Below are 22,672 nucleotides of genomic sequence, written 5' to 3'. Positions count from 1 at the left end.
CAAGAGACATTAAAGGAATTGTTATCCAGTTTGTCCAATGGGGTTGTTTTCTTCCTCTCAGAATGTTACCCAAGGTTTGAGGTACTCTAAGGATTAGAATTTTTTCAAGGCCATAGCTCATTGACCTATACGTATGTAATTAAAAAAAAAAAAAAACTATCTGGTCAGAAGATACATTAGTTCAAGTAAAAGTTATTTCCTTAAATAGCATAGTAAATAAAATAACAAAAGTACTCCATGCATACCAGGTATGTAGCCTTCCATAGGTTATGATATGTTAATAATCCATAATATGATAATAATACTATATTATAATAATGTAATAATAAAGGAAAGGTATATATGACTAGGGGAAATGTCTGTATGATTAGAGACCATGACAAAATGTACACATAGGGAACTTATGAATGGCTATGGGATATAATATAACGTTATGTTCTCTGGTGATAGCTTCACATTGCTTTCAGTTACTTTCTATTGGGTATCACGTCTCCATTTTCTCTTGGGCGTATGGCTCTGTTGGTCTCATGTTTGCAAGGATCATTGCATTGATCATTGCTGCCACTAGATTCACCTTTTCAGAGCTACCTTCACCTCCAGTCTGCTAGGGTATAATGACTAGAAAGCTTCTTCCTGGCAGGTGAGCTGACAGTTATTTGCTCTATGAGCTACCATATCTAAGTAAAGAGCTGCTGAACAAAAACCATGTGGAGGGTCTTCTAGATCAGTGATTCTCAATCTTTTGTTGTCAATATCTTAACACTTTTAAAAATTACTGAGGATCTATCCAAAGAGTTTTTGCTTATGTGGCTTATATTTATAGATATTTATCACATTAGAAATAAAAATTAATTTTGAATTTGTAGCTCTGTGCAAATTTCTCTGGTATTCTCTGGACCACACTTTAAGAACCACTGCTCTAGATAATATCAAATCTTTTTTTATTTCTTGTGTTTGAGGCTGAATCAAAGTCTAATCTCTGAGACAACTTTCTGACTTAGGCAGAGAAATTTCCTACAGTTCCCATTTGATCCTTTATGGGGGTCATGTGTCACAAAAACCAATTTCATAGGACTCTGCCAAAGAAACTCTATAGGAGCTAAGTGAAAGTTGGATTATGAGTAAGAGTTGATTTCTAATATCCTCTCAGGATTGGAATGCAAACAGGTTTGACCTCCGAGAAAAGTGAAGGAGTCAAGGTCATTATTGTCTGCCCACCTGGGTTTTCCCATATTTTTTAAAGTAGCAACTTCCCTCTTACAAACCCTTTCCTTCCTCAAAGATGGTGCTATATTTTGGCGGGTGAAATTTTGTTGTCTTTCTATGCAATACCAAGCTTGTTACTTTTATTTTACTATAAATTCTTTGAGGACAGGAATTATGACTAATTCATATTATATCTCCTTTAATGCCAGAATAGTGTTTCTTTGGTAGGTACTTTATAATTACTTCTTGAAATGAACGGAACTGAGATAAAAGTCACTGTTTTTGAGGAGGAAGAATATTAGGATGTTTTAAAGCTACACTTTAGAAGATTATGATCCATATCATGAAGTATTAAAAAAAGACTAGCAGGGCCTTGGAAGCTCATCTAGTGACAGAGCTCATCTAGATAGTGAGTTTCCTTTGTTTTGTTTGTTCTTCAATTATTTCTCTTATCCATTCCTTGTCTAATAATTAGTGATATTTCTACTACTCAGTCAATAAGACTGAAAAATGTTTCAGAATTGTTTGTTTCTTTTAAATGAAAACACTCAAGTTCTTTGGAGCTTCCTCGTACCAAGGGGTCAGTTACACTAAATGAAGCTTGGAAACAAATCCCTTAGTAGCTAGTCTCCTTGATACTAATGGAAATGTATCACCAATTGAGTTGTGTAGAGCTGCTGGAGCATGAAATTTTACAATATTAGTCATCTCCTTGTCTTGGGGAGGCTGTTTCTTAGATAGCTTTCAATGTGTGTTCAGTTATAATGATCTTAGCAAGAAGTCACTGTGCTTGAACAAATTCAGAAGTGCTAGATATGCATGGCTAAGTCCTTTATCTATGGATTAATAAGTAACCTCCATTTTAATTGGTTGATTGCTACTCTGTCCCATAGTTCCTTTCTGTCTACTCTCCTGAGCTTTCAGGGAGTTGTCTCATCCTTAAAATGTCAGGAACGACTTGGAAATTCATTTTACTTCTGGAAATGGTCTGTTTTGGAGCAGGAAAATATACATCTCAGTCTCTTCTGAGAGGTAGGATTGAGATGAGCCACGATAACAAATGTGGAAAGGGTTTTTCTGGAAATATGTTCAGGGTTCTGGGATTTTTTTGCAGGAGCTCTCTGGGAGAATACAAGGGGCAGATGTTTAGGACATGAGCATTGCTGACTTTAATTATTTTATGTTTTATTTTACTTAGTAATTGACATTTGAATCAAGAGTGGAAGATTCAAGGTGAAGGTTTATTAAGATTTCTTAGTAAACCTACAGTGGTTTCCATCATCTAGATGTACTGTTCAATTACATGATTTCTAGTCATTTAATTAAGAAAATAATCAATATTTTTAAAATGTGAATACCTTAGACAAATGTCATATATCAACCTTCTGGAAAACATGAAATTTACATTTCCTCTTGCTTTTTCAAATGATACCTTTTCCTTAAAAAAATAAAGAGGTCCCCAGCAAATTGCTTCCTGATTGTGTTGGTGCCAGCCCCCAGAACCATTGTGTTTCTTGGCTTTGCTTCAGAGAATTTCACTTCAGGAAACAGTATATTTCACCTTTAAAGCATTACAAAAATTATTATAAATGTCATTCAAATGGCAGCAACAGAAAATCAACCTTTTTCATTGTTTAAAGATTGCCTTCTTTCCAAAGGAGTTTGAATACAGTAGAATTATTTAAGAGGAGGGAATAAAAGGGAAGCCACATTGTAGAACTCAGGATTCACAGACAGGTTCTAAGAGAAGCTATTTGGTTGTTATGATAAGTCTAGGACATTGAGGCTGATCTTCAATTTTTGCAAGTGAAAGATCATTTTCTGTGTCAGTCCAGGGGAGATCTGAGAGGGAGGTAGGTGGCTTGGTGGATTGATAGCTGGGTCTAGAGTCCAGGAGACTCATCTTTCTGAATTCAAATCTGATCTCAAATACTTACTAGCTGTGTAATCCTGCCAAGTCACTTAATTCTGTTTGTCTCAGTTTCTTCATCTGTCAAATGAGCTGGAGAAGAAAATGGCAAACTGCTTCAGTATCCTTGCCAACAAAACCCCAAATGGGAATCACAAAAGTCAGGCAGGACTGAAGCGGCTGAACAACATAGCAGAGACTCCCACATGAAGTGTTTTTCAACTTGTATCAAATTTCAAAAGTGCTTATTTTTTTTCCATTTTCTTGCTTGAAGATGCTGCGCAGATGTACTGGAGAGCAAGAATTTTATAAGAAATCGTGGTTCTTTCACTCTAGAGAGTGAGCTATCTTTAAGAAAACAAGTGAAAGTATGAAAGAGGGAACTTTCTCCCCAGTTGAACTCCTGCCTTTTCTCCTTTCCAAAGCCCCCAGGCTCTGTCTGCCTTAATTGTTTTATGCTTTCTACAGGAGAAGAGAGATCTATGTAAAAGGACAAAGTTATGTAGATAAATTAAGAATGTCTGATACTATTGAATGCCTTTGCTCACAGTTTTATTCCCAATCTGATGCTTTGTTTTATTAACCGACAATGTGTTTATTAAGGGCCATTGGAAAAGGATCATAGGATTAAGAGCAAAACTGATCAATTTATGGTACCCAGAGGGCTGAAACTTGCCCATGATTCTAGTTAAACAAAGAGGATTCCAATCCAGTTCTCTGACACAATGTTGCTTTTTTTTTTTTTTTTTTTTTTTTTTTTTTACACAATATTAAGCTACCTCTCAGAGGTATATAAAAAAAAGAAAACCCTACACCAAACAATTAACTTGGGAGAGGGGAGAAGGAAAGATTATGCAGAAACAAATTTTTTCTTTTGTTCTTTTCCAGATTCATTACTAATTATTTTTCAAATAATTTCAAATCCTTAATAGATGTCAGTTGGATGAAATGTTAAGTCAGGAATATGACTGTCAATTAATAATTTAAGATAAATAAAAATGCTTTTAAATCTTAACGAGCTATATAAATGCATCAGCATTTATTATTATTATCTCTGCTTGATGCAAACCTAGAAAAGTCTCCTCTGACCCCCCATTTATTAATTTATGAACTGAAGGGGACTAAATAAATATTAAAGTCCACTTCAGCTTTGACATGCCTGCCCCTTTTAATTTGGTGATCATTTTTGGACATAGTCTATTTCTGAAAGCTACTCAAAGTCTTTCATGCTACTCATGCTTTTTGAAAAGGCATCTGTTAAATTGTGTTTTATGCTGTGGAAAGAAAAACATATCAGGGATGATAGTAAAGTAGGTTATATAGATCTCTTAGACCATGACCAAATTTTTCACATGATGGTTTTCACTGTTTAAGGAGGTTTTGATTATTTCAAGATAAGGGCTCTGTTTGGACTCAGTTCTATTTGACTGATTCACTCAAGAACAAAAGTAATGACCCGAAATGGTATATACTTTTAAGTGGATGGCATAATCAGTGGAATCCTATTCATACACTGGTCAAATGGATTTTGTCCTTTTTGATTCAGCAGGGTTCTCTGCAGGACTCTCGAATGTTAGGGAGCTCACTATGTGTTCATGCTTTCCCTGATCTGGGTCCCTAGGTCACATGTGTGGGCGGAGTGCAATAGACAACCAGCCTTGGGATTATTTGGGCCATTTCAGTCGAATTGTTGGAGGAAGTCCAGTTGAAAAAGGAGCATATCCATGGCAGGTGAGTACTAGACAATGATTGTTATGGCAGGAATGAATGACTTCTCAGAAAAAATTGTCATATCTGAGAGGCTGTCAGAGAGATTGGGGCCAGTTCATTACTCTTTGAGAATATGCGCAAGTATTTGTTCCTTACTGTGTGCTCTAGATGGTTCCTGAAAAGAAAAAACAAAATGCCATCCTCTATATGCCTTCTGTTGTGTCTTTGTTCTTTTCTTTTAAAAATTTTTTTAATATTATCTTTCAAAATGCATGCAAAGACAGTTTCAGCATTTGCTTTTGCAAAATCTTGTTTCAAATTTTTCTTCCTCTCTGCTTCCACTCCTCTCCCCAAGACAGCGAGCAATCCAATATAGGTTAAACATATGCAGTTCTTTTAAACATATTTCTATATTCGTTATGCTACACAACAAAAATCTGATCAAAAGGGGGAAAAACACAGGAAAGAAAAAAAAGCAAGCAAACAAACAATAATAACAAAAAGGGTGAAAATACTATGCTTTGATGTCCATTCAGTTCCCATAGTTTTCTCTGTGTTTGCAGATGGCACTTTCCAGCACTAGTCTATTAGAATTGCCTTGAATCACCTCATGATTGAAAAGAGCCAGGTCCATCATAGTTAATCATCACATAATCTTGTTACTGTATACAGCGTTCTCTTGGTTTTGCTCACTTCACTTATCATCAGTTCATGTAAATTTTTCAGGCTTTTCTGAAATCAGAATTTCTTACAGAACAATAATATTTCCTTTAACTTATTCAGCCATTCTCCAACTGATGGGCATCCATTCAATTTCCAGTTCCTTGCCACCACAAAAAGGGCTGCCACAAGCATTTTTTGTGACTTTGTTCTTGTTGGTTCCTATAACTAGAATGCCCTTTCCTATCTCCCATTGACCCTATTCCAAATGTTTACTTTGTCCATTCTTGAAGAATAATCTCAAATTCCTTCTTGTTTATGAAACCTTCTTTGATATCCTTTGTCAGGAAAAGATTGTAATGTACCCTTTCCTGCTTCAGGCCTTAATTAGTATTTGGTTTACACTTTTCTCATATATTTTTCATGCATCATTTTGGATTTATAGAATCCCAGGATGACAGATTTAGCCAAAAAGGCTCTAAAATTTAATTTCATAGTTGAGAAAAATGAAGTCCAGAAAAGTTAAATTACTTGCTTATGGTCACATAAGTAGCCAATGGCAAAACCAGGATTTGAAATCAGATCCGCCAGCTGCAAGCCTAGCACTCTCTGCAAGCCTGCAGTATACTGTCATTAGTAACTGTCATATATCCCTGACAAACTGTGAACTCAGTAGGGGAAAGTAACTTACTTATTTCTCTATCTCTCCTAATACAATCCTCTCACTTAATAAATGTTTCTTGACATTTAAATATATCTGAAATTATTTCCTTGTTGAGTTATATTATGCAAATGGATGTAAAATATAATCAAATCAAAATCAGGTAAATGTATATGTTTAGAGTAAAATTTACAATTTTTTTTTTTTTTACAAAGTCAGTTTTTGCCCTTTATTTTCATTCTCCATGAATACTCATTGATTGCTATGGAAGGCCTATGGGTGAATGAGGTCACTCGGGCTATAGAAGATTAGCTGTTCTCTCATGTAGATGTGTCTTTTCCACATTCTGATTCTTTCACTGTGTCACCATCTACTTTTTCTGTCTATCTAGGAAGAAGAGATACACAGCCATACATATCTAAATTGTTTTCTAATTCTATTTCAGAGTAAACATGAATATGTCTAATTTGCCCATAAATTCATATTTGAAAACACAAATAAATCCTAGAAAGTTTAAGAATCGTTTTTACCCAGAGATATCGTAGCAAATAGGGTAAGGGAGGAGATAGGATCAGAATTGGGTTTTGGGGATCAAGTGATCAAGACTGGAGAAATAATGAATAAAGAATACTTACTTTGAAATCTGGGGTGATCTTGGAGGAGCAGGAAAAATTCTGTTCTTTCCCCCTCTATTTTCCCACAGGTCCTCCAATATTTTCCAAATATTGAAACTTTAGTATTTTACAAAATTTTTTCTTCAAAACATAAACATGTTAGTAGATTTCTGCATGCTGCTTTTTTTCTAAATCCAAAATAAACCATATTTTAGAGCCATGTGTATTTCTAGGAAATGGTAGAAAATTCCAAATATAGGTTAAAATTGCCTTTTGTCGGAGACATCAAATTGGTTTTTATATCTAAGAGAGTTCGTTCACATTTAGTAATTTTCCTTGAAGGTATAATGAAAAATATAGATAAAGTATATATAAAACAGGATCAGGGTGAATTTCCAAAAGGTGATGGATGGGCAATGGACAAAGCTATCTCATATGATAATGGAAACAACACTGTGGAAATGTTAAAGTTTTGGAAACTAGTACTGATCATTGTTATGTAAACAGACCCCAACCCAGGAGTGGTGTGGTATCTGAAATACTCTAGCCCATAATTCCCATTTGTAGTTTTTGTTTGCAAGACATTTTAGTTGCTAGGAATATAGAGTAAAAAACACAAAATACTTCCTGTATTCAAAGACCTTACATCCTACTATCAGGATACATTTATATTATATATATTTAAATAAAAATTTTTGGTGGAGAGCACTAACAGCAAAGGAAGAATCAAGAAAGGCAGTGTGTAGCTCTTGACCTTTGGATTTAAACCTTGACAGAACATAGAGATTACAAACAATAGACGAAAGTAGAGAATATTCCATTTGCTCCAACAAAATCATGAGAGAAGGATCAAATGCCACATACAGTGAGTAAGAGGAAGACCACCTTGGCTAGAATATAGATTGTATGAGAAAGAGCAATGTGACAAAAGTCTTGGAAGATAGACAGGGAGTCAGATGATGAGGGGCTTTAAATATCAAAGGAGTTTTTCTTGAGATCAAGTAGCTTCTTGAGTAATGGTATGACATGTTCAGACTTTGTTTCTACTATGATTTCTGGGTTACTATTTTGAGACTTAATTTAGTTTCTGGGTTTTTAGGTTTGAGGATTTCTTGAATATAGTTGTTCACTATAGCTCTTTTTTACATGTAAACATTGTTTGATGGAGAAAGTAATTAGAGACCAGGAAGACAGCATGAGAGAGTGGAAAAAAGTACTTTTTTGGCTGGGTTTCACCCTTGTTCATATCAGTTACTACCTGTGTTATCTTGGGCAGTCATGTAACCTCCTTATCTTTAAAATAGAATTGAACTAGATGGTCTCTAGGATTCCTTCCACTTCTCAACCTCTTATGGTTTGAAAAATTAAAACTGCTTAGTGGCTATGAGAAAGGAGAGAAAAGGATATATAAAGAGCCACTGTACTGTTAGATTAGATAAACTCCAAAACTTAGACACTGTGGGAGTGAGTGACAGAGGGAAAGAGAGTTGATTCACACTTAATCATTCCCCTTGAAGATATAATGAAAAATGTAGATAAGGTACAAACCAGGATCAGGCTGAATTTCTGAGAATTGGGACCCTCATTTGTAGAATTGGGTGAAGGACTCCTCTTCTAACCAGTTTGTACTATTATTATGAAAACCAAATACGATTTGGAAGAAAACTTTGCATCCTGTAATGCAGGGGTCCTCAAACTTTTTAAACAGGGGGCCAGTTCACTGTCCATCAGACTGTTGGAGGGCCAGACTATGGTAAAAACAAAAACAAATTCCTATGCACTCTGCATATATCTTATTTTGAAGTGAAGAAACGAAATGGGAAAAAAATACAATATTTAAAATGAAGTAAAGTTAAATAAACAAACTTACCAGTATTTCGATGGGAACTATGGGCCTGCTTTTGGCTAATGAGATGGTCAATGTCTGGTTCCATATTTGTCACTGCTAGTCGTAACAAGTGATGCAAGTGTGTAATCGTTAGTCTTGATCTGGTTGGAGATTTCAAATGTTTCATTCTAGAAAAAGTCTGTTCAAAGACATAAGTGCTGCCAAAGATGATTGCCATTTTGAGTGCATGGTTCCTGAGATAAGGATATGTCTCAGAGGGGAGAGATGCATAGAAATTATGAAGGCTGCTTGACTTGAATGCGTCTTTCAGAGAGTCACAATTCTGCAGTTCAGCCAGTTCCATTTGGTAAATTGTATCCACGTTTTCAATATCAATAGAAAATGGGTTATGGAAAAGCTGTATGTCCTATTCATGGAGATGAAGCTCTTTAAATCTAAATTGGAACTCATTTTACAGTTTTTCCAGTGAATACACACATGTTTTGTTTGGGAATGCAATCAGCGGTTTTTCCACTAACAGATTCTGAGTTGTGGGGAGATGGCAGAAGTTTTCCTCCTTCACTTGTTTGATGAAGAGGCCTAATTTTACTTCAAATGCTTTGACATGTGATTGCATATCACAGATGAGCTTCCCCTTTTCTTGAAGGTGCATATTGAAATTGTTGAGTAGCTCTGTTACATCTGTCAGAAAGGCAAGGTGCCATTTCCATTCTGCATCATTGAGCTCTGGTAGTTCTTTGTTTTATTAAAGCAGAAAAATTGTAATCTGTGGAAGTAAGTCATAGAAACATTTCAAAACTCTCCCTTGACTCAGCCAATGGACTTCTGTGTGATATAGAACATCTTCATATTCAACATTTAGCTCAGACAGAAATTCCTGAAATTGTCTGTGATTTAGTGCATTAGCTGTAATGAAGTTAACACAAGATACCACAATTTTCATAACAGAGTCCCACTTCAGTGATTTACTACAAAGTGCTTGTTGGTGGATGAGAGACACTGTATGGCTACTGGATGAGAATAGTTATGTTTGTCCATCTCTTGGTTAATGTGAGCAATTACTCCTTTCTTAGACCCCACCATGCTAGGAGCACCAACAGTTGTCACGCTGGCTAGTTTAGCCCAGTCCAGCTCCAAATCATTCATAGTTTGGCAAACCTTTTCATAGATATCCTCTCTGTAGTTGTTCCTTTGATGCTTTGCAGTGAAGCAAGCTCTTCTCTGACTTCAAAATAATCATTCATCCCACGAATAAAAATGAGAAGTTGTGCAGAATCGCAAACATCATTGCTTTCGTCAAGTGCCAAGGAAAAATATGAAAATTTTTTAATGGAGTTTTGCAAATGCTGATGCAGATTGTCTCCCATTTCTTCAATCCTCATGTAATTGTAGGTCCTGAAAGACTCACTGTACTAAATAAATCAGCCTTCTCTGGACACATCTCTTTGGCAACAGAAAGAAGGCATTCTTTAACAAATTCTCCCTCCACGAATGGTCTGCCAGCACGTGCTATTAGCTTGGCAACTTGAAAACTTGCTTGCAGTGATGAAATATTTAGCTGCTTCTGCTTCACAAAAGTATTTTGCTGAGTTGTCAATGTATTTTTCAGTTTTAATATTTTATCTTTTCTCACTTCTCCAACCAAACAATCATATTTATCTTTATGTTGAATTTCATAACTGATGCAAATTATATTCTTTGAACACAGAATATAGTGTCTGGCATATCAGACATACTTGTACTGCATGAAAAAGTAATCATAAGTTCACTGTTCTTTGAATATCCTACACTCCAAGTCAATTTTTCTTTTTCTTGACATCTAGGGATCCTCAAACTTTCCTAGGGATTCCAAATTGCTATTAGTAAAATACCAATATATATATACAGTGCTACAAAAACAATATACTAGCAATAATTTTGCCCACACAGAGACATACAGACTGCAATGCCCAACTTCCTCCAAGTTGCCTCTGCACTGTGATGCCTCCGTTTCCCACATTCTCTCTCCTGCTCTTTGTGCTCCCACTTCCAACCTTCACTGCTGCAGTGAATTCTCCCTGCAGTGGCCGTGACATGCTCAGCATGCACTGTACATCCCCTGTGCCTGTCATGGTGGCTGCCATTAGTGTACAAGGCCGCGGGCGGTCAGTTCTCCGTCTTCTGCATCTCTCTCCCTTCCCCACACCACACACCCTGGCCTGGGAACTCACCTCATCTCAGTATCGCCTCACACTCTGTCTTCGCCACCTCAGCCCAGTGTCAGAAGTGTGTGTTGCTAATGCGAGTTTAGGTCGAACATCACTTCTGGTCTGATTTTGCCATAACACGGTGGGCTGCATAAATGTCCTCAGCGGGCCGCATGAACATCCTCAGTGGGCCGTATCTGGCCCATAGGCTGTAGTTTGAGGACCCCTGCTGTAATGTATTCTCAAATGAAAGACATTGCTATTATCTACAGTTTTTGTCCTTCAGGTGTCTCTGAAACGAAGAGAAAAGCATTTCTGTGGAGGAACTATCATCTCTGCCCAATGGGTGATCACAGCTGCTCACTGTGTCATGCATAAGTAAGGACAATCACATGGTTGAAGATCAGCTGGTATTTCCCCTTTTGTCATGAAATTCATGGCCAGAAATAGAGTATTAAAGGAATGCTAGAATTGGTTGTAGGAAACAATATGATCTCATATAATAAGTCTCCCCTGGGACTAGTCCAGGTTCTTGCACACACAGATACTTAGTCAGTTTTGATTAATGGTGATAGCCATTCACTATCCATAATCTTTTGGATCTCTGTGGTTGTTTGTTTGTTTTTCTTAAACTACTTTTCTTCTCTATAGGGATATGAAAACTTTTCTGAATGTTACAGCAGGAGAACATGATTTGAATCTGGTAGAGCAAGGAGAGCAGATCCTTTCTGTGGATAACATCATCAGACACCCTTATTTCACACCCAAAAAACCAATGAATTACGACATTGCCCTCTTGAAGATGAATGGCGCATTCAAGTTTGGTAACCATATGAGGCTAGAGAAGATCCAGATTGCCATGCCCTGGGCTCCTCTGGGCCTAGCCAGCTTGTGCTCTGACAGTCAAGGTCTTGAGTATGCTCTAAAGCTACTGTTCTTGGTTGATAATTCTTCTCCATTGTAGCTCCATGTTTGTAGAAGGTAAAGGAGAAGAGAGCTAAGGCTTTCTTTGGCTCCAGTGTTTCTCTGGGAGATACTTCATCTGTTGGCTTTTCACCCTGATGATAATTAAGGGCTTGGGAAGGATGCTTGCCAATGGGCATATCATAATAAATCAAATAAATCAAAGTAAATCCAAGAGACCTGACTCTTAAGATTAATGATTAATTTTTAAAGATTATGTTAAACATACAGCTGCATTTGTGTGTCCCGTCAGGGAGGCTAAGTCCTGGGTGTTCTGTACAAGTTTGGACGAGTCCCTCTTGTCATTTCCTACAGGCCAGTTTGTTGGGCCCGTGTGTCTTCCCAAACGGGGGGAAACTTTTGAGCCAGGATTCATCTGTACCACTGCAGGCTGGGGCCGTCTGGAAGAGAGTAAGCAGCTGTATCCCATCCCACTGCATGCACCAAAATCTTATAACAAGCATTTGCACCTAAGCAATCTCTATGTGAAAGACTATAGGATTCCAGGCTCTGTTATATTTTCCTATTGTTTGTTTTCCTAGATGGCCGCCTCCCTCAAGTCTTGCATCAAGTGGACTTGCCCATACTGACTAAGAGGAAGTGTGCAGCTATGCTGTTAACTTTAAAAAGGCCCATCAAGGGCAATACGCTTCTCTGTGCTGGCTTTCCAGATGGTGGAAAGGATGCATGTCAGGTGGGTAAGGGAAAGCAGAGCCTAGCTTGATAACAGTTTGAATTCTCATTCTTTTTTATTTTCCCATGGGAGGGATGGATTCAACAACTCTTCATGATGAACCTGAAGGGCCAAAGAGCTAGAATCAGAAGCCATGAGTCTGGGGGTTAAATCAGAGCTGGAAAAGATCATTCAAAAGCATTTTTGGATTGTTGATTTGATCTCTCTCTCAGGTATCAAGTGGTGGGAGCTAAGAATGATTATTCATCTCTCACTTATAGGATAATTTTTAATAGTTAGAAAATGCTTATTTCTTTTTCCAAACACAAAAATTGGCCAACTCTCTTATTTGGTAACTATTCAGTTTGTGGATTATTTTGGCCATTGCTTGCCACTCTCTCCCTTTCTCCTTTTGACAAGTCAACATACATTTATTTAGTACCAAATATGGCCAAATCTAGTCCTAAACATTGAGCCATTAATCTTAGGGTGATTTCTTGCTTCTTGTACGTCAGCTCTATGATTTGGGAGGGAAGAAATGGAAGAAACTTTATTTAGGAAGACTTATTCCTTCCTATGATTCTAAAAAAATAACTGGAAGAAAAAGAAAGAGTAGAAGTGTAAAACTAGAATAAGTTTTGAAGATTGTCTGGGTATTTCATTTATCTAGACTACCCCTTTTCCTCAGAATTCCCCCAAAGTTTAAAGAGACTTCCTGGTCACTCTTATAGAAGTCCCAAGGCAAAAAATGGAAGTTTTGTTAGGTACTGATGCTGACATTAATGACAAGAGTTTCTTTTCCTATAGGGTGATTCAGGGGGCTCCCTGATGTGCAGGAATAAGCATGGGGCCTGGACTCTAGCTGGCGTGACTTCCTGGGGTATGGGATGTGCTCGCAGCTGGAGGCACAATTGTCAGAAAACTGCCAGTTACAGAGGAACTCCCGGGGTTTTTACAGACCTGACTAAAGTGCTTCCCTGGATTCACAACACTATTGAAATGGGTAATAAAGTCAATGTCTTATAGAGACCCAAGTTGCAGTATCTCTTTTGGTAGGGGCAGAGAATTTGTGGGGTTGAAAGTTGAGACATGGAGAAATTGAAGGAAGTCAGGCTCCAAATTATGCTTTTGTGCCTCATAGAGAATATAAGAATTACTTATTCTCAACATATTTTTCTAGAATAAAATATATTTAATTTAGAGATTCAATGGAAAATTAATATGATAATTTAACCATTAATTTTTAAAAATTTTAGGCAGTCTTATAGTAATGATTAGGAATACATTGATTTCCTTCCTCTTCAATTAAGTAAGCAAGATCCTTTGCAATAAAATGAGATTGTTGGATTAGAATTTTCCAAGATTTCCTCTATTCCAATGTTATGTAACAATGTATAGAAGTCATACCTGAAGTCTGTGAATAGCTACATTGATGACCCTTTGAGATCAAATGGTCTATCTTTTCCTCCTTAGATTTCAGAGATACTACACGTTCCTGATTTTCTAAATACCTTTGGAGTCATTCTAGTCTTGGTTTCTTTTGCTGGATCATCATCATCCTCTTTGTCACCATTTAATTTGGGTGTTTCCTAAGAATCTGTCCTTCAACCTCTTATCTTCTATCTCCATAGTCTCACTGATGATCTCATCTACCCCCATTACTTTAAACAGCATATCTTATACAAGTGACTATCAAATCTACAGAAATGGTTCTGATTTTCCTTTGGAGTTTCATTCAGCGTTGCTTCTCCAAGTGCCATCAGACTTTTTCACCTATATAACCCACTGCCAAATAAAATCAACCATATGGCAAACTTAATTCATTATCTTTTCCTGTTACTTTATTATTTCTATCAAGGGCAGCATCTCCCATTCTCCTAACCTTGGAGCCAAGGTAACTCTTTTCTTTCCTTACTTCCCACATTTAATTAGCTGCTAGATTCTGTCTATTCTATCTGGAGGGGGATGAGTAAACAACAAAGTACTTTGATTTAGGGCACTGAATTTAGAGGACATGGACAGCACAGACTTTTAATCATATAGAAACATCAGAGTTTAGTACTTAGTAATCAAGATTAGATAAAATACAACTTACTGGATGGTAGACTGGAGTAAGATCCTTCCTTACCATTCTCCTCCCCTCACCTACAGAGCTACTCAAGCAGTAGCTCCATTATGTTATGTTGGGATCTTTACCTTTCCCCTCATGGGACTGTATTCTTTCTTCCCTAAGGAGAGGGCATCCTATTTGTTGCCTGCCTTTGGTATGGCTAGTAGCATTTGTTCTGTTATGGCATTCTTAGTTATAGCTTTTTTATCCATTCGATATATTTGTTCTTTTTCTTTTACTTGCCAACACCCTAGTTCAGGCCCTCATTTCTCATTTGGAATTTTAAAATAATTGTCTAACAGTTATCCATTTCTATTTTTCTCCTTTCCAATCCATTTTTTTTTACCACTGCTTCCAGAATAATTTTTTTTAAAAATTCCTAGATCTGATCATATTTTTCTTGCTCAAAAATCTTTAGATTTCCTGTTTTTTTTTTTGTTTTTTTCACTAGTGAAGTTTAAACTTCTTTGTCATTCAAGGATCACTAAAACTCAATGTTCTCTTCTTATTTCCTAAAACTCCCCTCCAAAAAATATACTTTAGTCCAAATGTATTAGAGGCAGCATGGCAGGGTAGATGGGGTTTTGAACTTGAATTCAGGAAGGTATAGTCTTACATCTCATCCTACACACTAGTTGTATGAACCTGAGCATGTTATTTATCTTCTTTCTCCCTCAGTTTTCTCATATGAAAAACAAGGGGTTGGACTTGATACTTACGGCTCCTTCTAAATCTCTGATCCTATAATAAATCTCCCCTTTTCCCTTTCCAATATAGAGTTTATCTTAAGATCTCTGTGTCTTTTTTTAGGCTATTCATTCTTCCAAGAATGCTTATCCCTCCCACTCTGTCTGTTTAACTCTTATCTATCTTTTAAAGCCTAACTCAAATACTGTTTCATGAAGGAAACTTTTCAAGAAATCCAAAATAATTCTTTAGAAGAGAAACCAGAAATTAGAGTCTTAGTTGGATGTAATATGTGTTTTGTTCTGTCTGTGGTGGTGGCCAAATAACAATAAAAAACTATTTATATAGTTTTAAATAATGTCTTATATTCATTATCTCATTTTAATCTCACAATAGCTTTGTGAGGCTGGCACAAAGATATTAGATGACTTACTCAAGATCATACAGCAAACAAGACATCTGAAATTAGAATTTGTTTCTTAAAATACATTCTTTTTCTTCTATATGTGCTTTTGTCAATTTGACATTTAAGAAACATATATTGAAAGGTCAATTTTAGAACCACAATTCTTGGAAAAGTATAGTTTGGATACCCATGGCAAGAGGGTGCTGGGTCAAAAGATATACCATGATCTGGTGAAAAGAGTGATGGATTTAGAGTGGGACAAATCTCAGTTTTGTTACCTGTGGGATCTTGGCCAAGTCACTTAAGCTTACCGAGCCTCAATTTTCTCATTCTTTTTTTTTTTTTTTTTTTTTTTTTTAATTTTCTCATTCTTAAAATGGGACTCCTTCCAGCTTGAAATCTATGCTTTCATGATCCTATGACAATTCTTTATGTGTAATATTCATTTCATAGGGCTGTTGTGAAGCTCAAATGAGATAATACACAAAGATTTCTTTGTCAATATTAAAGTACTTTATAAATATCAATTATTAAATTGTAAAGGATCATATAAATATGCATGATTATTATTTGTAATTTATATAAATAAATGCAAGACTATTATTCATTATTATTATTATTTATTGTACAATTATTATTTTTGAGGCTATTGGATGGATTGGGGTAGGATTTTTCACAAATGTGGTTGTTTTAAAAAGCTTTTTCTTTCTTCACCCAGGGCAAAGGATGAAAAGCTCTGTGGGTAAGCAACAGCTCACTGACGAAGTTGAAAGAATACTGGATTTTTAGTCTGAGGACCTAAATTCAGATCTCTGTTCAGACACTGACTACCTGAGTAACTGTTGACTTTTTATTTAACCTGTCTGGGTCTTGTTTTTGTCATCTATAAAATGAGCAGATTGCACTGGATAATCTCCGAGGTGCCCTTCTGTTCTGAATCTATGACCCTAGGAAATAATCAGCTCATTTATATTTCTGATTATTGAGGAAGAGTCCTCTTGTAACTGAACAGATGTCTGTTTCTAGTCCCAGCAAGTTTTGGGTCAGGATGGCCTCCATTGTCCTATAGGAGAGATGGAAGGAGTTAGGAGGTGGTCTGTAAGGATTGATTATGAAGGTGTAGTGTACAGTCGCTTCTTGAGTTCATCTTAGTCTCTACCAGGTGGCCCCTGCAGGACTTGGCATAGATGCACCCAACAGGAACTAAGCTTCAGTACTCTTGTCTCTTTCCCTTGGCACCAGGCCCTGATCAGATACACAGCCTCCCCACACAGTCTTACCTAGGACACACAATGTTACCAGCAACACAAACCCAGAGCTCGTAGCTATAGCCGCAGCGGTTTGTTCATTGTTTTTTTGTCCAAGTAGTGCTACTTACCACTGGCCAACGCTGCTCTTCCTTGACTTCTCTTCCAAGCCCTGTGCAGTGACCACGATGGGCAGCTCTCAGGGCCCGAGGGGCAGCTCCGCTTCCCAAGATATCCCCATCAGTTCTATGGAAGTGATGAGTGAGTCAGCACCATTCACCTGTCCCCTTTCCCAAGTCTGGTTGCACCTATTGGATCATTATCATTTCCACTTGCCAGGGAAAAATCAGCACTTTTTTTATTCACTCTGTGTGTCTCTAGGTTGTGTGTGTGGACCGTGTACGTCATAGGGCAGATGCACATCTGGCTCAATTTTTCCCACTTGGATGTGGAATTTGAGGAGTTCTGTCGCCGGGATTCCCTGTCTGTATATTCATTAGAAGACAGGCTCATCGGTGAGTGGATTTCCCCTGGAGTCCTCTGAAAAAAACCAGTGCCTAAGGAGCATTTGTGTGAGGGGAAGGCTTGGACTCATTGGAGCTCAGAAGCCCCGATGGTTTATGGTCTTAACAGCGCATTGGCTTGTGAGCACTGCATTTATGTCTTTACACTTTTTTTTTTTCAGACTGAAAAGAGGAATGCTTTGGGGGAGATTGGGAAGAGTAGGGAAACAAAAGCTTTCTAAATTTAAAAATTCAGGTTTTTTGAATTCAAAATTTACATTAGCAAGACTATAATCAGGATTGTTATGAAAATGAAACATGAGATGTGCTTTGATTTGTCAAGGACAAATTTATGCTGACTGTCACTTAAAGTCTCCTATAGTCCTGCTAGCTAAGGGTCATTATGGTTCCAGCCTGTTCTAAGGATTCTGAATCCAGAACCCAGTTTTCTAACCTCTTTTTGGTTGTGTTACTCTGGATGTGAATTCAGGGGATGTAGGTTCAAATAATGGCTATATCCCTAATGACCTGTGTGAATTTTTAAGCTTTGTTGGATCTCACTTTCTTCATTTGTAAAGGGATGAAACAAGATGCTACTTTCTATCTCTAAATCTTTAGTTCTATAATCCTTTTGTGACTAACTGATCCAGACTTGGTGATTCATCTACCTTCTTTGAGTGTGGAGAGAAATACTGACTAGCCATAGTAAAGTGCCTTAATAATGAAAGGGATGGGGTGGAAAGGAGCTGGAATGTTCAGAGCGTTAGCCATAGACTGCAATGTAATTCCTCTTCAGATCTTTACTGAACTGAGGAGGTACCTTTGTTTTTCCTCACTAGATTCTGAACTGAGAATCTTTGATGATATGTTGCAGGGAAGTTCTGTGGTGTGGTTGTCCCTTCACCAATCTTCATTACCTCCAACTCAGTAAGCCTGAAGTTTGTCTCCGATGCTACAGAGTATGGCACTGGATTTTCACTCACCTACAGAGCTCTTAAACCAAATCATTCTCCCGGTAATTTATTTTACTTTATAATTTTGTAGCTCAGGTGAAAAACTGCAGCAGGATCTTGGTATAGGGGTATCCTAACATTGAACAATGCAACTAAGTAGTGCAGTGGATAGACTGCTAGATCTGGAGTCAGAAAGCCATGAGTTTAAATCCAGTCTCAGACACTTACCAGCTGTGTGACTCTGAACAAGTTACTTAACCTTGTTTGACTCAGTTTCCTCCTCTGTAAAAATGATTTGGGAAAGGAAATGACAAAACACTCCAGTATCTTTGCCAAGAAAATCCCAAAATGGAGCCCTAAAGAGTTGGATATGATTGAAATGACTGAACAACAACTGCGAGCACAGTAGTGAAAGTAAATGGGACACATTTTTCTCCCCAGTCTAAATTGTTAAACAGAGCATGAAAATTGAACTTAATTTTGTGGCAGGCAAGGGGGTACATTGGACATCGAATACATCTCTATCTCTTTGTCCTGGTGACCAATCTAATAAAAAATCATGCATACAGAGATAATGGCAGCCCATGCAGGTGGTGATGGGATGTTAAAGATTTAATGCAATCTCATTTGCTCTCAAATGGAAATTCATATATGATGAGATGGAGAGAAAACTTTTACTTTTGGTTTTCATTTTAGATTCTGGTTGTGTTGCCTTAACTGTCCTTTTTAAAGAAGGGATAATACAAAGTTTACATTATCCGGATGTTTATACAAATCTGCTCACTTGTCACTGGATTATTCATGCTCCGGAAGACTGCATCATTAAGGTACTGCCCTTACAATTGGACCCCTAATTATTGCAGTTAGGACTCAGTTAAAAGTATTCCCTATACAAGCTGGAAAAAGCATTTGTTTTCTTTCTTTCAGGGCAATGATCATTGTTCCGTCTATTAACTAGTACAACTGGGTTACTGGGCATATGTGTAGCAGTTATTAGTCCCTTCTGCTATGGGAGTCACTAAGAAACTCAGAAACAAACACAAAAGCACATTTTAAACCATCAGTACATAAAATGACCAAAATTCTCACTAAGGTTTGATGCTTCCTTGAAGCTTCAGTTTACACCTGTTTGGTATGGCCAGCTAGTATGGATGCCATGAAATCAATTCACCATAAGTGGTACCATACTTTCCTTATCCCAGCCACTCTAGCCATTTTACCTTGAAGGAAAGGTTTTATGGCTAATTCAAGTAGAGAGTCTTGTTTGGATCTGACCCCCTTTGAATGTGTATATAGAAGGCAGGGCTGCAATAATTGTTTTCTATTTAAAAAGTGGTTTTTACTATTAGGAAGTAGCACCTCCAGCTCCCTCAGATACTGGACTCTTCATTGCAGAGCTACTCTGACTTTGCTAGCTCTTCTTGGTCTCAGTTTTTTTTCTCGTCTAATAGCTTGGGCTCCTTGAGAGGTAGCATAACATAATGTATAGAGAATTGGCTCAGAACCAGGAAGACCTTTAATCAAGTCCAACTTCTGACATATAATGATTTTGTGACTCTGAGAAAATAATTTAATTTCTCTGGACTCCAGGCAACTCTCTTTAGTCTAACATTATAAATTGCAGAGAATATGCTGATTTTCATTAGTAAAAGAGATTCCTTTACTTAGGAGTTCCCTGTATAAAAGAAAGCACGGATTTAATCCTGAATACTTTGGTCCCCATGATTTTAGGCAGTCAGTCTATCTATAAGTACCAGAGTATTTCCAAGAATCTGATTCATCTTAGTCTTTGACTTGATCTGGTAATTAATCCTCAGTTTAATCTGGGATGTTATACAAGATAAAGATCCTATGTTGAACTACCCCACTGACTGCTACCACATCCAGAATTTAATGGATGGATCTCTAGATTCTTATATTCTAAGTACCTTTGGGAATGGCAAAAGGTGGCCCTTTCTATTTGCATTTTGGAATTTTCGATTTGGTTCAACCAATTGGCTTTGCAGACTTATCTTGATACACTAAGGATTGTGTGTAGTAGGAACCATGGTGGGTGGATTGTGTCTACACAGCTAATTTCATCTATTTGACTTATTGACCAGAAAATGAACTCTGCAGGAATGATCTCTTTTTTCACTTTTTTTTGTCAATACATTCTACCAATCAATTGAGTTAGCAAACTCCTTCTCTAAAATAAAGACAGTGTTATGGAAGTTTAAGACTTATTCACAGATTCTATCAATCTTAAATTTGGAAGGGGTTATTTAGTACAATTCCTTTATTTTCTAGATAAAAGAATTGAAACCAAAAAAAATTAAATATCTTTTCCCAAAGGTCATACACAGAGTAAGTATTAGAATAGAGATTGGAGCATAGATTTTTTATTTCAAAACCTCTGCTCATCACACTATAACAGGCTTCTATGTGGTTTTAGCACATTCTACTTTATCCATCAAATCTGTTTTGTAGAAAACTTAGACATTTTTATCATCTGAAGAAAAAACTTTAGGAGTTTCTATATGGGATTAACATCACATTTTATTTTAATAATTTTATCTCCAGATGAGTTCTAGTCCATTTTGAGTTATATTCCAAATAAGATAGATGACTCTATGTATATTTGTGTGTGTGTGTGTGTGTGTGTGTGTGTATATGAAAGAAACACACAGAAAGTCAGAGAGAGACAGAAAGACAGAGAGAAAAAGAGACAGAGAGACAGAAAGATAAAGAGAAAAATAGAAACAGAGAAAAAGAGAGAGAGAGAAAGAGAAAGAGAGAGAGAGAGACAGAGAGAGAGTGTACATTCTTGGAAAGGGCACTGGATTTAGAATTAGTGGGCCTCAGTTGAAATCCTGTCTCAATTACTTATTACTGATGTCACTTTCAGTTATTTCATTTCTCCAAGTCCCATTTTCATCATATGAAAAATGAGAAGTTTGGAACTCTGAGGGTCTTTCTAAATCAAATTTATAGTCTTATAATGGGATGGTCCATGATGGGAGAGAGCAGGCTCTATTTATCTATATATCTTCCAGCGCCTAGCACAGTGCTCTTCACATAGCATTCTAAAAATACTTAATATTGTTGAAGGATAGAGGGAAAGAGATATATTCACTTCAGAACTGATTGGTGCTACAAAGTGAATGACTGAATAGGAAAGATACGATATGAGTGGTGGATAATATAAATAGACATTTATGTTGAAATTTAAGATGCTTTCTTTATAGCAACTCTGTGAGGTAGGTTTTGAAACGAATCATTTTCATTTTGTAATTAAGAACATTGAATTTCTGAGGGGTTGTTACTTTTTTGATATCACATGATTTGAATATAGCTCTCTTTTGCCTCCAACTTGAACATTCTTTTTACCATCTCCCCTTGCTTTTTTCTAAGAAGGTTGAGAAGAGATGACTCAATAAAGTGAAAAAAGATCAGAAAGGGTGACAAAGACAAAGTTAGATGACATTTTTGCATCTCAACTCTGTTTCCTTTCTTCCTCCTCTACATAAAGTTTTTGAATGTAGTCTAATTTTCTTATTTTATATGACATGAAACTGACTCTTGGTTTGACTGTGTAAAGGCAATACCAATTTGTTATTTTATGAATTGTTTACAATTTTTCCTAATTACCAAAACCACATTAACAGCTATTCAGATCATTATATATGAGTGAGATTAGTTTCCTTGTAAATTGTTTTGATTAACACAAAAACTCTTTTCCTGTACCTTCTGCTTTGTTGTTTTATGCTATTTTCTTTCCTTGTATTTGGGGTCTGACATCCCCACTCCCCAAATCATAAGAAACACTGGTTTCACTATTCCACTGAGTTGGTCACCTTCTTCTGGACAGAATTCAGCACATCAATATTCCTTCTGAAATGGAATATCAGAACTGATTACAATAAATTAGATGTGGTTTGATTAATGAAGCCTCTCTACAGGAAGCTATGGAATTAAGGTTAAGGGAAAATTTGTGAGCATTGTAAGGAAATTATCAGACCTTTGAATTAGGAAAGTTATTCTGACACATATAAGAGATGTTTTGGAGAGGGAGTGAGACTAGAGGCAGTGAGAACAATTAAGAGACATAACAATTCAGGTGAGAGTTGATAACAACTTGAATTAGACTGATTGCTGTGGGAATGGAGAGAAGATGTTGAAGGAACCATTATGATGTTGTTAGATACATTTCCAAAACTATTGGACATGATGGGGATGAGTGAGAAAGAGGGAAAGATCAATAACAACTTCAAAGTTTTGAGCTCTAGAAACTAGGGGGATGATGGTGCCATGAACAGAATCAGAGAAAGTAGTTGGAGTGACAAGCTTTGTAGA

The 22,672-nt window shown here is 36.8% G+C and overlaps 1 protein-coding gene across 1 annotated transcript in view; it reads left to right on the top strand.

Moving 5' to 3' along the window:
- The first annotated feature begins 614 nt into the window (after positions 1-614).
- OVCH2 (ovochymase 2) overlaps positions 615-22,672 on the top strand; it is a 37,244-nt gene continuing 15,186 nt past the window's right edge. Inside the window, exons 1-13 of the mRNA XM_031943549.1 lie at positions 615-640; positions 3,390-3,454; positions 4,737-4,846; positions 11,082-11,173; positions 11,447-11,619; positions 12,074-12,169; positions 12,301-12,452; positions 13,239-13,434; positions 16,353-16,376; positions 17,052-17,142; positions 17,263-17,396; positions 18,259-18,399; positions 19,034-19,164. Of these exons, the coding sequence (XP_031799409.1) occupies positions 615-640; positions 3,390-3,454; positions 4,737-4,846; positions 11,082-11,173; positions 11,447-11,619; positions 12,074-12,169; positions 12,301-12,452; positions 13,239-13,434; positions 16,353-16,376; positions 17,052-17,142; positions 17,263-17,396; positions 18,259-18,399; positions 19,034-19,164 (1,431 nt within the window). The remainder of the gene's footprint in view (positions 641-3,389; positions 3,455-4,736; positions 4,847-11,081; positions 11,174-11,446; positions 11,620-12,073; positions 12,170-12,300; positions 12,453-13,238; positions 13,435-16,352; positions 16,377-17,051; positions 17,143-17,262; positions 17,397-18,258; positions 18,400-19,033; positions 19,165-22,672) is intronic.

This window comes from Sarcophilus harrisii, chromosome 6 (assembly GCF_902635505.1).
Source record: "Sarcophilus harrisii chromosome 6, mSarHar1.11, whole genome shotgun sequence".
In the NCBI taxonomy this organism is placed as follows: Eukaryota; Metazoa; Chordata; class Mammalia; order Dasyuromorphia; family Dasyuridae; genus Sarcophilus; species Sarcophilus harrisii.
Note: the sequence above shows the minus strand (reverse complement) of the source record. Positions and strands in the feature narration are given on the sequence as shown.